Source organism: Teleopsis dalmanni, unplaced genomic scaffold (assembly GCF_002237135.1).
Source record: "Teleopsis dalmanni isolate 2A unplaced genomic scaffold, ASM223713v2 unscaffolded_contig_0129, whole genome shotgun sequence".
NCBI classification, from domain to species: domain Eukaryota; kingdom Metazoa; phylum Arthropoda; class Insecta; order Diptera; family Diopsidae; genus Teleopsis; species Teleopsis dalmanni.
In genome coordinates, this window is record NW_024031511.1 from 1 (window position 1) to 17,866 (window position 17,866).

The 17,866-nt window shown below is 30.8% G+C and overlaps 3 protein-coding genes and 1 long non-coding RNA gene across 6 annotated transcripts; 1 reads left to right on the top strand and 3 right to left on the bottom strand.

The window, feature by feature from the left end:
• Positions 1–1,314: 1,314 nt before the first annotated feature.
• On the bottom strand, positions 1,315–4,530 carry LOC119663095 (probable ATP-dependent RNA helicase DDX43). Its single transcript, XM_038072761.1, has 8 exons — positions 4,466–4,530; positions 3,378–3,811; positions 3,192–3,305; positions 2,603–3,108; positions 2,143–2,533; positions 1,937–2,077; positions 1,758–1,858; positions 1,315–1,700 (listed from the first exon to the last, which is right to left on the bottom strand). The coding sequence occupies exons 2-8, from the start codon at positions 3,792–3,794 to the stop codon at positions 1,433–1,435; spliced, it is 1,938 nt and encodes a 645-aa protein (XP_037928689.1). The 5' UTR covers positions 3,795–3,811; positions 4,466–4,530; the 3' UTR covers positions 1,315–1,432.
• On the top strand, positions 3,042–17,116 carry LOC119663097. 3 transcript variants are annotated; one of them, XR_005250956.1, is made up of 5 exons: positions 3,042–3,129; positions 4,244–4,712; positions 9,843–10,311; positions 15,389–15,857; positions 16,842–17,116. It is a non-coding gene; the product is annotated as an uncharacterized LOC119663097 (long non-coding RNA). The 3 variants fall into 3 exon arrangements; XR_005250955.1 differs by having other exon boundaries at positions 3,058–3,147; XR_005250957.1 differs by lacking the exon at positions 3,042–3,129 and having other exon boundaries at positions 4,476–4,544; positions 4,607–4,712; positions 16,842–17,115.
• Positions 6,950–10,138, bottom strand: LOC119663094 (probable ATP-dependent RNA helicase DDX43). Its single transcript, XM_038072760.1, has 8 exons — positions 10,065–10,138; positions 8,974–9,407; positions 8,788–8,901; positions 8,199–8,704; positions 7,739–8,129; positions 7,533–7,673; positions 7,354–7,454; positions 6,950–7,296 (listed from the first exon to the last, which is right to left on the bottom strand). The coding sequence occupies exons 2-8, from the start codon at positions 9,388–9,390 to the stop codon at positions 7,029–7,031; spliced, it is 1,938 nt and encodes a 645-aa protein (XP_037928688.1). The 5' UTR covers positions 9,391–9,407; positions 10,065–10,138; the 3' UTR covers positions 6,950–7,028.
• Positions 12,486–15,684, bottom strand: LOC119663096 (probable ATP-dependent RNA helicase DDX43). The gene is made up of 8 exons (XM_038072762.1): positions 15,611–15,684; positions 14,519–14,952; positions 14,333–14,446; positions 13,744–14,249; positions 13,283–13,673; positions 13,077–13,217; positions 12,898–12,998; positions 12,486–12,840 (listed from the first exon to the last, which is right to left on the bottom strand). Exons 2-8 carry the CDS (start codon positions 14,933–14,935, stop codon positions 12,573–12,575), a joined length of 1,938 nt encoding a protein of 645 aa, XP_037928690.1. The 5' UTR covers positions 14,936–14,952; positions 15,611–15,684; the 3' UTR covers positions 12,486–12,572.
• Positions 17,117–17,866: the final 750 nt, after the last annotated feature.

The window sequence follows — 17,866 nt, forward strand, 5'->3', positions numbered from 1 at the left end:
AGCAACCGACATGTAAATAAGAAATCATACAAACGGATGAAATATTACAGACCTCTCTCAAAGGTAAAGATGTCTTTAAGCTCCGCAATCCAATAATTCTAACGGATATGCCATTTCAATTCAAAAGATTGCAATTCACAATTCTATTGGCGTCTGCAATCACCATCTAAAGTGAGCTTAGTTCAATATTTAGGATACTGTGGTTCAACTCTCAACACAGATAATCTTCCACATGAACAACTATATGTTACTTGTTCTATAGTCCACAAATCGAACAATATATATCTACACTCGCAATGGAATAATAAAATAAAATTATTGATAAAATTTATCAATATATGGAAAGCGTGCTTTCTCATTGCTTTCTTTTCCATTCAATCAAACAGCCATGCAAACGCGTATAGCTACTTTTATTAAATATTATATGTATACAACTTTAACAAATTTTATTAAATTAAATGACGTTTATTATTTAAATATATTAAATTAAAGATTTATTTCAAATGACATCGATAACGATCCTCGCCATCGCTATGTTGACATTGTTTATAATTTTATGAACTGATCAGATGAATTGATTTCTTAGGAGGTCTTATCTATGGCTTAGTGAGAAATGATCATTCGAAGTGATAGTAAAGATTTCAAGTTAGTATAATGGCATTCATTGGCTTGACTTGACCTTGACTTGACCTTGACTTGACCTTGACCTGACCTCAGTACTATACTTGAGCAGTGATCAATTGTCTATCAATTGTCTGTTTAAAATAACATTCAAATTAAAAATGTATAATGTGAAAAAAATATATATTTTATATTAAGTTCATTTTATACCACATCCAATACATTTATGAATCCTATTAAAACCGAATCCTATTAAAATTCATTTTAAATGAAACAACTAGAAAACTTACTAATACAGAAATTTAATCAACTTTATCAGCCTCTGATTAAAAATCGTATATAGCGATTACAATATTTAACTCACATCGTTGCCTGTACAAATAATTAATCTCCATCTTAAAAAAATTTCAAATAAAATATCTTATTTTCAGGAAAAAGTTGAAACTTTTACAAACGAAAAAGTAAGAACACAATAGAATCATCATAAAGTTGTAATTGATTAAATTTATTAAATTAACAAAGTTCACTGTATAAAAAACATATTTTAAATATTTCTTATTTAAAAATTTATTCTAAAATGTAATTTTGTATTTCAATTTAAATAATACACATTTTTAATTAATTTTATTTTAGATTTTTCTTATTGTACATTATTATACTAATAACATTAGAAATAGTTTATTAATTAATTTTCAATATTTTAACGATCAACACTTTTTTAAGTAAAACACTGATCGGTTCGAATCAAACAGGGTTATTCACGATCTTGTTTATCGAATAATACCCCTACCATATATTAAAAAAATATCATTTAGTAACGGCGATTAAAACCACCACCCCTTTTAAAATCTGTTCCACGTCTTTCTTTCATCTTGTCAAAACGATTGGACATTCTGTATAGTTCTTCTGGAGCTGCTTGACCAGCTTCTTCTAAAATACGAATGAGATCCTTTGCAACACCCCAATCTGAGCGTGTTATATAACTTATGGCAGTGCCAGTTCGCCCAGCGCGTCCAGTTCTACCAACACGATGAACATACTCCTCAATATTACGCGGAAAATCAAAATTAATAACATGACTAAATGAAAAACAATTAATACAACAAATTCGGTTTCAAATACTACTAAGCACTTACGTAATATCCTCAATATCTAAACCTCTTGAAGCAACATCTGTCGCTATCAAAACCTGTATATCACCTGACGCTATATCAGCCAGTGCTTGTTCTCGATCGGTCTAAAGACAATTTTTTTTAAGTTTATAAGAATTTTATATTCTGAGACATTACTCTAATTAAGTTAATGCATTATGTACCTGATCACGAGAACCATGTATACATTGTGTTGACAGGCCTTTTAGAGATAAATCACTGGACAAATCGTCAGCACGAGCTCGCTTAGAACAGAAGATAATAACCTTATCGGTTGATTTAAGGTTTTTTAAAAATGCAAGGACCTGCAACAAGAATAAATACATTGTTCTTCATAATTCTTCTTATTTAAGTTTTCAAATAATATTACCGTATTAAATTTGTCCGCATCCTCCAAGAGTTCTACATTTTGACTCACAGTATGAGTGGCAGTTAAATCAAGCGAACCAACACACACTTGAATAGGATTGTTCATATAACTTTCGGCCAATCTACCAACACTTGGTGGCCAGGTGGCACTAGTCATGACGGTCTGCCTGTCAGGACGTATGTCGAGTAGAATTTTTCGGATCTGTGGCTCGAAACCCATATCCAGCATACGATCCGCTTCGTCTAGTATTAAATATGTAACTGATGTAATGTCTATAACTTTAGCTTGAACCAAATCATTAAGACGTCCAGGAGTACAAATAACGCATTCAGCTCCTTCTTTGAAAACACTAATTTGGTCACGACGATTCCCACCACCATAAATGCATACACTGAATAAGAATTTCATAATTTTTTTCTTCATTCATTTTAAACTATGGTTTAACTATTTCCTAACTTACGCTTTTATTCCACGGAACGAGTACTTGTTAACTTCTTTTGCTATTTGTAATGCTAATTCTCGCGTTGGCGCTAAAATTAATATATTTGGACCATTACGTTTCTCACGTGGTGTAGTCTGTCCATCAGTATGAATCAAAGCAGGAAGCAGAAATGCTAAAGTTTTTCCAGTCCCTGTTTGGGCTATACCTATCATATCCTCGCCTCTCAATAATATAGGCCATGCTTGCTTCTGTATTGGTGATGGTTCATTAAAATTTTGTTTCTTTAACTCATCAAGGATATCAGGATAATCTTTGAAACAATGTTGAAATTTCCAAATTGGTTTCGGTATATCAGGACACATTTGATCTTCATTTGTCACCAAACGGGAAACACTTATATTATTGTTTAAATAACGCATTTCATTCACTTCTTCTTCTGTCTTAATAGCGACTTCCTCTACTTCTTCATAAAAATTTTTTCTCAAGTCTGGCAGATGCGCCCAGTGTAACCTACGATGTTCTTCCTGTAATCAAAAATGCCTCATGTGAGCAAAATAAATATGGTAAATCGATAACTTAATATGTAGATTTTAAAAATTTTTCTTACAACTTTTCTATTCAAAGTTTCCCAATCGATAGGCTGCAATACTACATGGTTTTCGGCGCCACCATTATATACATTTTTCGTAGGCGCATTTAATCTAATTCCACCACTTTCTCCCTAAATCAATTTTGTTATGAGATATTATATTAATATATATCCATATTCTCCTTCTTTTTAATTTATACTTACAGATTTTGGAGCTGCAACCTGAATATTGTCATTTTCGGAAGAAGCATTAAAACGATTCATTGTATTTTCTTTTAATACAACTTTGGGATTGTGCGAGACTTCGTGATTTGGAAATGAAAAATTTCTATTTTCTTGACCAGACATAATATCACGAATATATTTGACTGCATCGTCAACATTTTTTCTATTACGACCCTTGACAGAAATTTCCTTGGTGTCATTGTTTATATGTATATAAACGTTGAAGTTTGTTCTAATTTCTTTAATTTTACAACCGCCACGACCAATTATGGCACCAATGTAAGCAGGGTCTGCAGGAAATTTCTCCATAAAATCATCAAAATGATTTAAGTTTGAGTTTAAAACTCCACACTCGTTCCTTTCAGATTGAGTTGCACCAGTTCCAAAAGTATCCATTTTGAAGTAAGCAAAATCTAAATAAAGGAATACCTGATTATTCCGTTTTCTATAAAACGAACCAAATTTCAAACATTCAAATCGCGACCGCTTTTACGAACTCCTCAATCATAAGATATGAAACGGTATTTAAAATTGACTATTAGAATTAAAAATATGTTTAACATTGATTATTAGGGAATAAAGCAATTGCACTCTTATGTTTAAAGTATGTCGAAAATAATACTGCCGCCGCCTTCTTAAGTCTCATCACGCAATGATTCTTATATAAATATTTCAAATGGAGATTTTTTTTGCAAATACGTCACATAACCTTAAATATATGTGAATTGCAGTGATTTTTTTTTATAGTTAATTTTTGTTTTTTAATTATAGTTTTAAAATTCTTTAAATAAAGAAACAATGATTTCTTTAAAACTTTTTGTTTAATATGTGCATTATATTTGCAGTTATTTCTTGGAACAAGCAAAATTGGCGGCTGTTTCAAGTTCTTGTCGGTTGCGAAAACAAATCAAAAATTCTTAATACTATAAAATATTTTTAACAAGTTTCAGAATTAATTGAAAAAAGTTGAACATATATTCGAACTGAAGTCATGAAACACGTATCAAGTATCACGAATCACGAATCATGAATCACGAAACACGAATTTTTTGGAGGAAGATACATACCAGCCTTAAAACCAAATCCAATTGAAAAAACACAAGCCGCTAAAAAAACGATCCGACCACCGACTCGGCTCTTGCAAAAGTAACCAATGAACAAGAAAACTTGTGTCGTTCTTTCAAAATTAATATAAATACATTTGGCAGCCCATACTCAAATTTGCGTGATGTAACTATATTAATTTGGTTTAGACTTTTTGGACACAAATGAATTTCACAAGGGGATAAATCGGATTAGCACACTATTTAATAGGTAAGCCCACATACTATTTTCATACTACATGTGTTAAATTATAAAAGTTTACAAAGTTCTGACATATTCATATCAAATTCATATAATCATATCAAATTCAATTCATAAAATTACGGTTACATTGATAAGAACAATGTACCGATTAGCATTCTGAGAAGAGCGTCTCAGAAGAACCTATACACTAATAACTCGATTAACAGCTACTTCGTACAACAGTAACCTCGATTAACGACCCAGCTGTATTTCTGATCGTGTTTTGCTTAACAGTGAAGAAAACGACAAACATGTCTTTTATAATGCAAGTAAGAGCTGGTTTGAGAATCAATATACCATAAAACTTTCTGCAAAAGGTACAACATTAAAAATGTCATACTAATGTCAAACAGAGATCAGTCGTGGAAAGAAACAAAAATGTGATCTCTTAAGAAATTTTGGAAGCACTTACGTCTGGAATACGTCGTCAAAACCCTGTGCCTGTACCTGATACCAACGTAAATGAAAAATCTGCTAAATTTGCAGAGAAAGAGGCAACTAGAGATCTCAAAATTAAAGATCTATTTCGTCAGAGTAGCTCGGATTGTTTTTGAGTTCATTATATTAATAATTATGTTAATGATTTTTTATATATTTTGTGCAATAGGCGGTGATTTATTCAAAATATATCGTTTGGTTTTCCCTTTTGTGTCTATTGATTTATCAATGGCCAATCTTTTGTCGCGAGTGTTATAAAATATTGAAAAATAATTTCATTCTAAAATGATAATGATAAATGCTACATCATTTTGAAGAGCTACTCAATTCACTTTGAAATTCTGTTAATTAGCAACCGACATGTAAATAAGAAATCATACAAACGGATTAAATATCAAACAGAATTTTTTAATTCACTCTAACCGTAATCGACTCTACCCCATTTACTGTGATTGAAAATCGTAGTATCAATTATCATATATCACAATATTATATTAATCATACAAATATTACAGACCTCTCTCAAAGGTAAAGATGTCTTTAATCTCCGCAATCCAATAATTCTAACGGATATGCCATTTCAATTCAAAAGATTGCAATTCACAATTCTATTGGCGTCTGCAATCACCATCTAAAGCGAGCTTAGTTCAATATTTAGGATACTGTGGTTCAACTCTCAACACAGATAATCTTCCACATGAACAACTATATGTTACTTGTTCTATAGTCCACAAATCGAACAATATATATCTACACTCGCAATGGAATAATAAAATAAAATTATTGATAAAATTTATCAATATTTGGAAAGCGTGCTTTCTAATTTCTTTCTTTTCCATTTAATCAGACAGCCATGTTAACACGTATCTGCGTATAGCTGCTTTTATTAAATATTATATGTATACAACTTTAACAAATTTTATTAAATTAAATGACGTTTATTATTTAAATTAATTAAATTAAAGATTTATTTCAAATGACATCGATAACGATCTTCGCTGATCAGATGAATTGATTTCTTAGGAGGTCTTATCTATGGCTTAGTGAGAAATGATCATTCGAAGTGATAGTAAAGATTTCAAGTTAGTATAATGGCATTCATTGGCTTGACTTGACCTTGACTTGACTACAGTACTATACTTGAGCAGTGATCAATTGTCTATCAATTGTCTGTTTAAAATAACATTCAAATTAAAAATGTATAATGTGAAAAAAATATATATTTTATATTAAGTTCATTTTATACCTCATCCAATACATTTATGAATCCTATTAAAACTGAATCCTATTAAAATTCATTTTAAATGAAACAACTAGAAAACTTACTAATACAGAAATTTAATCAACTTTATCAGCCTCTGATTAAAAATCGTATATAGCGATTACAACATTTAACTCACATCGTTGCCTGTACAAATAATTAATCTCCATCTTAAAAAAATTTCAAATAAAATATCTTATTTTCAGGAAAAAGTTGAAACTTTTACAAACGAAAAAGTAAGAACACAATAGAATCATCATAAAGTTGTAATTGATTAAATTTATTAAATTAACAAAGTTCACTGTATAAAAAACATATTTTAAATATTTCTTATTTAAAACCTTATTCTAAAATGTAATTTTGTATTTCAATTTAAATAATACACATTTTTAATTAATTTTATTTTAGATTTTTCTTATTGTACATTATTATACTAATAACATTAGAAATAGTTTGTTAATTAATTTTCAATTTTAACGATCAACACTTTTTTAAGTAAAACACTGATCGGTTCGAATCAAACAGGGTTATTCACGATCTTGTTTATCGAATAATACCCCTACCATATTTTAAAAAAATATCATTTAGTAACGGCGATTAAAACCACCACCCCTTTTAAAATCTGTACCACGTCTTTCTTTCATCTTCTCAAAACGATTGGACATTCTGTATAGTTCTTCTGGAGCTGCTTGACCAGCTTCTTCTAAAATACGAATGAGATCCTTTGCAACACCCCAATCCGAGCGTGTTATATAACTTATGGCAGTGCCAGTTCGCCCAGCGCGTCCAGTTCTACCAACACGATGAACATACTCCTCAATATTACGCGGAAAATCAAAATTAATAACATGACTAAATGAAAAACAATTAATACAACAAATTCGGTTTCAAATACTACTAAGCACTTACGTAATATCCTCAATATCTAAACCTCTTGAAGCAACATCTGTCGCTATCAAAACCTGTATATCACCTGACGCTATATCAGCCAGTGCTTGTTCTCGATCGGTCTAAAGACAATTTTTTTTAAGTTTATAAGAATTTTATATTCTGAGACATTACTCTAATTAAGTTAATGCATTATGTACCTGATCACGAGAACCATGTATACATTGTGTTGACAGGCCTTTTAGAGATAAATCACTGGACAAATCGTCAGCACGAGCTCGCTTAGAACAGAAGATAATAACCTTATCGGTTGATTTAAGGTTTTTTAAAAATGCAAGGACCTGCAACAAGAATAAATACATTGTTCTTCATAATTCTTCTTATTTAAGTTTTCAAATAATATTACCGTATTAAATTTGTCCGCATCCTCCAAGAGTTCTACATTTTGACTCACAGTATGAGTGGCAGTTAAATCAAGCGAACCAACACACACTTGAATAGGATTGTTCATATAACTTTCGGCCAATCTACCAACACTTGGTGGCCAGGTGGCACTAGTCATGACGGTCTGCCTGTCAGGACGTATGTCGAGTAGAATTTTTCGGATCTGTGGCTCGAAACCCATATCCAGCATACGATCCGCTTCGTCTAGTATTAAATATGTAACTGATGTAATGTCTATAACTTTAGCTTGAACCAAATCATTAAGACGTCCAGGAGTACAAATAACGCATTCAGCTCCTTCTTTGAAAACACTAATTTGGTCACGACGATTCCCACCACCATAAATGCATACACTGAATAAGAATTTCATAATTTTTTTCTTCATTCATTTTAAACTATGGTTTAACTATTTCCTAACTTACGCTTTTATTCCACGGAACGAGTACTTGTTAACTTCTTTTGCTATTTGTAATGCTAATTCTCGCGTTGGCGCTAAAATTAATATATTTGGACCATTACGTTTCTCACGTGGTGTAGTCTGTCCATCAGTATGAATCAAAGCAGGAAGCAGAAATGCTAAAGTTTTTCCAGTCCCTGTTTGGGCTATACCTATCATATCCTCGCCTCTCAATAATATAGGCCATGCTTGCTTCTGTATTGGTGATGGTTCATTAAAATTTTGTTTCTTTAACTCATCAAGGATATCAGGATAATCTTTGAAACAATGTTGAAATTTCCAAATTGGTTTCGGTATATCAGGACACATTTGATCTTCATTTGTCACCAAACGGGAAACACTTATATTATTGTTTAAATAACGCATTTCATTCACTTCTTCTTCTGTCTTAATAGCGACTTCCTCTACTTCTTCATAAAAATTTTTTCTCAAGTCTGGCAGATGCGCCCAGTGTAACCTACGATGTTCTTCCTGTAATCAAAAATGCCTCATGTGAGCAAAATAAATATGGTAAATCGATAACTTAATATGTAGATTTTAAAAATTTTTCTTACAACTTTTCTATTCAAAGTTTCCCAATCGATAGGCTGCAATACTACATGGTTTTCGGCGCCACCATTATATACATTTTTCGTAGGCGCATTTAATCTAATTCCACCACTTTCTCCCTAAATCAATTTTGTTATGAGATATTATATTAATATATATCCATATTCTCCTTCTTTTTAATTTATACTTACAGATTTTGGAGCTGCAACCTGAATATTGTCATTTTCGGAAGAAGCATTAAAACGATTCATTGTATTTTCTTTTAATACAACTTTGGGATTGTGCGAGACTTCGTGATTTGGAAATGAAAAATTTCTATTTTCTTGACCAGACATAATATCACGAATATATTTGACTGCATCGTCAACATTTTTTCTATTACGACCCTTGACAGAAATTTCCTTGGTGTCATTGTTTATATGTATATAAACGTTGAAGTTTGTTCTAATTTCTTTAATTTTACAACCGCCACGACCAATTATGGCACCAATGTAAGCAGGGTCTGCAGGAAATTTCTCCATAAAATCATCAAAATGATTTAAGTTTGAGTTTAAAACTCCACACTCGTTCCTTTCAGATTGAGTTGCACCAGTTCCAAAAGTATCCATTTTGAAGTAAGCAAAATCTAAATAAAGGAATACCTGATTATTCCGTTTTCTATAAAACGAACCAAATTTCAAACATTCAAATCACGACCGCTTTTACGAACTCCTCAATCATAACATATGAAACGGTATTTAAAATTGACTATTAAAATTAAAAATATGTTTTTTAACATTGATTATTAGGGAATAAAGCAATTGCACTCTTATGTTTAAAGTATGTCGAAAATAATACTGCCGCCGCCTTCTTAAGTCTCATCACGCAATGATTCTTATATAAATATTTCAAATGGAGATTTTTTTTGCAAATACGTCACATAACCTTAAATATATGTGAATTGCAGTGATTTTTTTTTATAGTTAATTTTTGTTTTTTAATTATAGTTTTAAAATTCTTTAAATAAAGAAACAATGATTTCTTTAAAACTTTTTGTTTAATATGTGCATTATATTTGCAGTTATTTCTTGGAACAAGCAAAATTGGCGGCTGTTTCAAGTTCTTGTCGGTTGCGAAAACAAATCAAAAATTCTTAATACTATAAAATATTTTTAACAAGTTCCAGAATTAATTGAAAAAAGTTGAACATATATTCGAACTGAAGTCATGAAACACGTATCAAGTATCACGAATCACGAATCATGAATCACGAAACACGAATTTTTTGGAGGAAGATACATACCAGCCTTAAAACCAAATCCAATTGAAAAAACACAAGCCGCTAAAAAAACGATCCGACCACCGACTCGTCTCTTGCAAAAGTAACCAATGAACAAGAAAACTTGTGTCGTTCTTTCAAAATTAATATAAATACATTTGGCAGCCCATACTCAAATTTGCGTGATGTAACTATATTAATTTGGTTTAGACTTTTTGGACACAAATGAATTTCACAAGGGGATAAATCGGATTAGCACACTATTTAATAGGTAAGCCCACATACTATTTTCATACTACATGTGTTAAATTATAAAAGTTTACAAAGTTCTGACATGTTCATATCAAATTCATATAATCATATCAAATTCAATTCATAAAATTACGGTTACATTGATAAGAACAATGTACCGATTAGCATTCTGAGAAGAGCGTCTCAGAAGAACCTATACACTAATAACTCGATTAACAGCTACTTCGTACAACAGTAACCTCGATTAACGACCCAGCTGTATTTCTGATCGTGTTTTGCTTAACAGTGAAGAAAACGACAAACATGTCTTTTATAATGCAAGTAAGAGCTGGTTTGAGAATCAATATACCATAAAACTTTCTGCAAAAGGTACAACATTAAAAATGTCATACTAATGTCAAACAGAGATCAGTCGTGGAAAGAAACAAAAATGTGATCTCTTAAGAAATTTTGGAAGCACTTACGTCTGGAATACGTCGTCAAAACCCTGTGCCTGTACCTGATACCAACGTAAATGAAAAATCTGCTAAATTTGCGGAGAAAGAGGCAACTAGAGATCTCAAAATTAAAGATCTATTTCGTCAGAGTAGCTCGGATTGTTTTTGAGTTCATTATATTAATAATTATGTTAATGATTTTTTATATATTTTGTGCAATAGGCGGTGATTTATTCAAAATATATCGTTTGGTTTTCCCTTTTGTGTCTATTGATTTGTCAATGGCCAATCTTTTGTCGCGAGTGTTATAAAATATTGAGAAATAATTTCATTCCAAAATGATAATGATAAATGCTACATCATTTTGAAGAGCTACTCAATTCACTTTGAAATTCTGTTAATTAGCAACCGACATGTAAATAAGAAATCATACAAACGGATTAAATATCAAACAGAATTTTTTAATTCACTCTAACCGTAATCGACTCTACCCCATTTACTGTGATTGAAAATCGGAGTATCAATTATCATATATCACAATATTATATTAATCATACAAATATTACAGACCTCTCTCAAAGGTAAAGATGTCTTTAATCTCCGCAATCCAATAATTCTAACGGATATGCCATTTCAATTCAAAAGATTGCAATTCACAATTCTATTGGCGTCTGCAATCACCATCTAAAGCGAGCTTAGTTCAATATTTAGGATACTGTGGTTCAACTCTCAACACAGATAAAAATTTATCAATATTTGGAAAGCGTGCTTTCTCATTTCTTTCTTTTCCATTTAATCAGACAGCCATGGAAACATGTATCTGCGTATAGCTACTTTTATTAAATATTTCATATAAGATTATATAAATATGTATACAACTTTAACAAATTTTATTAAATTAAATGACGTTTATTATTTAAATTAATTAAATTAAAGATTTATTTCAAATGACATCGATAACGATCTTCGCCATCGCTATGTTGACATTGTTTATAATTTTATGAACTGATCAGATGAATTTATTTCTTAGGAGGTCTTATCTATGGCTTAGTGAGAAATGATCATTCGAAGTGATAGTAAAGATTTCAAGTTAGTATAATGGCATTCATTGGCTTGACTTGACCTTGACTTGACTACAGTACTATACTTAAGCAGTGATCAATTGTCTATCAATTGTCTGTTTAAAATAACATTCAAATTAAAAATGTATAATGTGAAATAAATATATATTTTATATTAAGTTCATTTTATACCTCATCCAAATACATTTATGAATCCCATTAAAACTAATTCATTTTAAATGGAACAACTAGAAAACTTACTAATACAGAAATTTAATCGACTTTATCAGCCTCTGATTAAAAATCGTATATAGCGATTACAATATTTAACTCACATCATTGCCTGTACAAATAATTAATCTCCATCTTAAAAAAATTTCAAATAAAATATCTTATTTTCAGGAAAAAGTTGAAACTTTTACAAACGAAAAAGTAAGAACACAATAGAATCATCATAAAGTTGTAATTGATTAAATTTATTAAATTAACAAAGTTCACTGTATAAAAAACATATTTTAAATATTTCTTCTTTAAAACCTTATTCTAAAATGTAATTTTGTATTTCAATTTAAATAATACACATTTTTAATTAATTTTATTTTAGATTTTTCTTATTGTACATTATTATACTAATAACATTAGAAATAGTTTATTAATTAATTTTCAATATTTTAACGATCAACACTTTTTTAAGTAAAACACTGATCGGTTCGAATCAAACAGGGTTATTCACGATCTTGTTTATCGAATAATACCCCTACCATATATTAAAAAAATATCATTTAGTAACGGCGATTAAAACCACCACCCCTTTTAAAATCTGTTCCACGTCTTTCTTTCATCTTGTCAAAACGATTGGACATTCTGTATAGTTCTTCTGGAGCTGCTTGACCAGCTTCTTCTAAAATACGAATGAGATCCTTTGCAACACCCCAATCTGAGCGTGTTATATAACTTATGGCAGTGCCAGTTCGCCCAGCGCGTCCAGTTCTACCAACACGATGAACATACTCCTCAATATTACGCGGAAAATCAAAATTAATAACATGACTAAATGAAAAACAATTAATACAACAAATTCGGTTTCAAATACTACTAAGCACTTACGTAATATCCTCAATATCTAAACCTCTTGAAGCAACATCTGTCGCTATCAAAACCTGTATATCACCTGACGCTATATCAGCCAGTGCTTGTTCTCGATCGGTCTAAAGACAATTTTTTTTAAGTTTATAAGAATTTTATATTCTGAGACATTACTCTAATTAAGTTAATGCATTATGTACCTGATCACGAGAACCATGTATACATTGTGTTGACAGGCCTTTTAGAGATAAATCACTGGACAAATCGTCAGCACGAGCTCGCTTAGAACAGAAGATAATAACCTTATCGGTTGATTTAAGGTTTTTTAAAAATGCAAGGACCTGCAACAAGAATAAATACATTGTTCTTCATAATTCTTCTTATTTAAGTTTTCAAATAATATTACCGTATTAAATTTGTCCGCATCCTCCAAGAGTTCTACATTTTGACTCACAGTATGAGTGGCAGTTAAATCAAGCGAACCAACACACACTTGAATAGGATTGTTCATATAACTTTCGGCCAATCTACCAACACTTGGTGGCCAGGTGGCACTAGTCATGACGGTCTGCCTGTCAGGACGTATGTCGAGTAGAATTTTTCGGATCTGTGGCTCGAAACCCATATCCAGCATACGATCCGCTTCGTCTAGTATTAAATATGTAACTGATGTAATGTCTATAACTTTAGCTTGAACCAAATCATTAAGACGTCCAGGAGTACAAATAACGCATTCAGCTCCTTCTTTGAAAACACTAATTTGGTCACGACGATTCCCACCACCATAAATGCATACACTGAATAAGAATTTCATAATTTTTTTTCTTCATTCATTTTAAACTATGGTTTAACTATTTCCTAACTTACGCTTTTATTCCACGGAACGAGTACTTGTTAACTTCTTTTGCTATTTGTAATGCTAATTCTCGCGTTGGCGCTAAAATTAATATATTTGGACCATTACGTTTCTCACGTGGTGTAGTCTGTCCATCAGTATGAATCAAAGCAGGAAGCAGAAATGCTAAAGTTTTTCCAGTCCCTGTTTGGGCTATACCTATCATATCCTCGCCTCTCAATAATATAGGCCATGCTTGCTTCTGTATTGGTGATGGTTCATTAAAATTTTGTTTCTTTAACTCATCAAGGATATCAGGATAATCTTTGAAACAATGTTGAAATTTCCAAATTGGTTTCGGTATATCAGGACACATTTGATCTTCATTTGTCACCAAACGGGAAACACTTATATTATTGTTTAAATAACGCATTTCATTCACTTCTTCTTCTGTCTTAATAGCGACTTCCTCTACTTCTTCATAAAAATTTTTTCTCAAGTCTGGCAGATGCGCCCAGTGTAACCTACGATGTTCTTCCTGTAATCAAAAATGCCTCATGTGAGCAAAATAAATATGGTAAATCGATAACTTAATATGTAGATTTTAAAAATTTTTCTTACAACTTTTCTATTCAAAGTTTCCCAATCGATAGGCTGCAATACTACATGGTTTTCGGCGCCACCATTATATACATTTTTCGTAGGCGCATTTAATCTAATTCCACCACTTTCTCCCTAAATCAATTTTGTTATGAGATATTATATTAATATATATCCATATTCTCCTTCTTTTTAATTTATACTTACAGATTTTGGAGCTGCAACCTGAATATTGTCATTTTCGGAAGAAGCATTAAAACGATTCATTGTATTTTCTTTTAATACAACTTTGGGATTGTGCGAGACTTCGTGATTTGGAAATGAAAAATTTCTATTTTCTTGACCAGACATAATATCACGAATATATTTGACTGCATCGTCAACATTTTTTCTATTACGACCCTTGACAGAAATTTCCTTGGTGTCATTGTTTATATGTATATAAACGTTGAAGTTTGTTCTAATTTCTTTAATTTTACAACCGCCACGACCAATTATGGCACCAATGTAAGCAGGGTCTGCAGGAAATTTCTCCATAAAATCATCAAAATGATTTAAGTTTGAGTTTAAAACTCCACACTCGTTCCTTTCAGATTGAGTTGCACCAGTTCCAAAAGTATCCATTTTGAAGTAAGCAAAATCTAAATAAAGGAATACCTGATTATTCCGTTTTCTATAAAACGAACCAAATTTCAAACATTCAAATCGCGACCGCTTTTACGAACTCCTCAATCATAAGATATGAAACGGTATTTAAAATTGACTATTAGAATTAAAAATATGTTTTTTAACATTGATTATTAGGGAATAAAGCAATTGCACTCTTATGTTTAAAGTATGTCGAAAATAATACTGCCGCCGCCTTCTTAAGTCTCATCACGCAATGATTCTTATATAAATATTTCAAATGGAGATTTTTTTTGCAAATACGTCACATAACCTTAAATATATGTGAATTGCAGTGATTTTTTTTTTATAGTTAATTTTTGTTTTTTAATTATAGTTTTAAAATTCTTTAAATAAAGAAACAATGATTTCTTTAAAACTTTTTGTTTAATATGTGCATTATATTTGCAGTTATTTCTTGGAACAAGCAAAATTGGCGGCTGTTTCAAGTTCTTGTCGGTTGCGAAAACAAATCAAAAATTCTTAATACTATAAAATATTTTTAACAAGTTCCAGAATTAATTGAAAAAAGTTGAACATATATTCGAACTGAAGTCATGAAACACGTATCAAGTATCACGAATCACGAATCATGAATCACGAAACACGAATTTTTTGGAGGAAGATACATACCAGCCTTAAAACCAAATCCAATTGAAAAAACACAAGCCGCTAAAAAAACGATCCGACCACCGACTCGTCTCTTGCAAAAGTAACCAATGAACAAGAAAACTTGTGTCGTTCTTTCAAAATTAATATAAATACATTTGGCAGCCCATACTCAAATTTGCGTGATGTAACTATATTAATTTGGTTTAGACTTTTTGGACACAAATGAATTTCACAAGGGGATAAATCGGATTAGCACACTATTTAATAGGTAAGCCCACATACTATTTTCATACTACATGTGTTAAATTATAAAAGTTTACAAAGTTCTGACATATTCATATCAAATTCATATAATCATATCAAATTCAATTCATAAAATTACGGTTACATTGATAAGAACAATGTACCGATTAGCATTCTGAGAAGAGCGTCTCAGAAGAACCTATACACTAATAACTCGATTAACAGCTACTTCGTACAACAGTAACCTCGATTAACGACCCAGCTGTATTTCTGATCGTGTTTTGCTTAACAGTGAAGAAAACGACAAACATGTCTTTTATAATGCAAGTAAGAGCTGGTTTGAGAATCAATATACCATAAAACTTTCTGCAAAAGGTACAACATTAAAAATGTCATACTAATGTCAAACAGAGATCAGTCGTGGAAAGAAACAAAAATGTGATCTCTTAAGAAATTTTGGAAGCACTTACGTCTGGAATACGTCGTCAAAACCCTGTGCCTGTACCTGATACCAACGTAAATGAAAAATCTGCTAAATTTGCGGAGAAAGAGGCAACTAGAGATCTCAAAATTAAAGATCTATTTCGTCAGAGTAGCTCGGATTGTTTTTGAGTTCATTATATTAATAATTATGTTAATGATTTTTTATATTTTTTGTGCAATAGGCGGTGATTTATTCAAAATATATCGTTTGGTTTTCCCTTTTGTGTCTATTGATTTATCAATGGCCAATCTTTTGTCGCGAGTGTTATAAAATATTGAAAAATAATTTCATTCTAAAATGATAATGATAAATGCTACATCATTTTGAAGAGCTACTCAATTCACTTTGAAATTCTGTTAATTAGCAACCGACATGTAAATAAGAAATCATACAAACGGATTAAATATAATAGAATTTTTTAATTCACTCTAACCGTAATCGACTCTACCCCATTTACTGTGATTGAAAATCGTAGTATCAATTATCATATATCACAATATTATATTAATCATACAAATATTACAGATCTCTCTCAAAGGTAAAGATGTCTTTAATCTCCGCAATCCAATAATTCTAACGGATATGCCATTTCAATTCAAAAGATTGCAATTCACAATTCTATTGGCGTCTGCAATCACCATCTAAAGCGAGCTTAGTTCAATATTTAGGATACTGTGGTTCAACTCTCAACACAGATAATCTTCCACATGAACAACTATATGTTACTTGTTCTATAGTCCACAAATCGAACAATATATATCTACACTCGCAATGGAATAATAAAATAAAATTATTGATAAAATTTATCAATATTTGGAAAGCGTGCTTTCTAATTTCTTTCTTTTCCATTTAATCAGACAGCCATGTTAACACGTATCTGCGTATAGCTGCTTTTATTAAATATTATATGTATACAACTTTAACAAATTTTATTAAATTAAATGACGTTTATTATTTAAATTAATTAAATTAAAGATTTATTTCAAATGACATCGATAACGATCTTCGCTGATCAGATGAATTGATTTCTTAGGAGGTCTTATCTATGGCTTAGTGAGAAATGATCATTCGAAGTGATAGTAAAGATTTCAAGTTAGTATAATGGCATTCATTGGCTTGACTTGACCTCGACTTGACTACAGTACTATACTTGAGCAGTGATCAATTGTCTATCAATTGTCTGTTTAAAATAACATTCAAATTAAATATGTATAATGTGAAAAAAATATATATTTTATATTAAGTTCATTTTATACCTCATCCAATACATTTATGAATCCTATTAAAACTGAATCCTATTAAAATTCATTTTAAATGAAACAACTAGAAAACTTACTAATACAGAAATTTAATCAACTTTATCAGCCTCTGATTAAAAATCGTATATAGCGATTACAACATTTAACTCACATCGTTGCCTGTACAAATAATTAATCTCCATCTTAAAAAAATTTCAAATAAAATATCTTATTTTCAGGAAAAAGTTGAAACTTTTACAAACGAAAAAGTAAGAACACAATAGAATCATCATAAAGTTGTAATTGATTAAA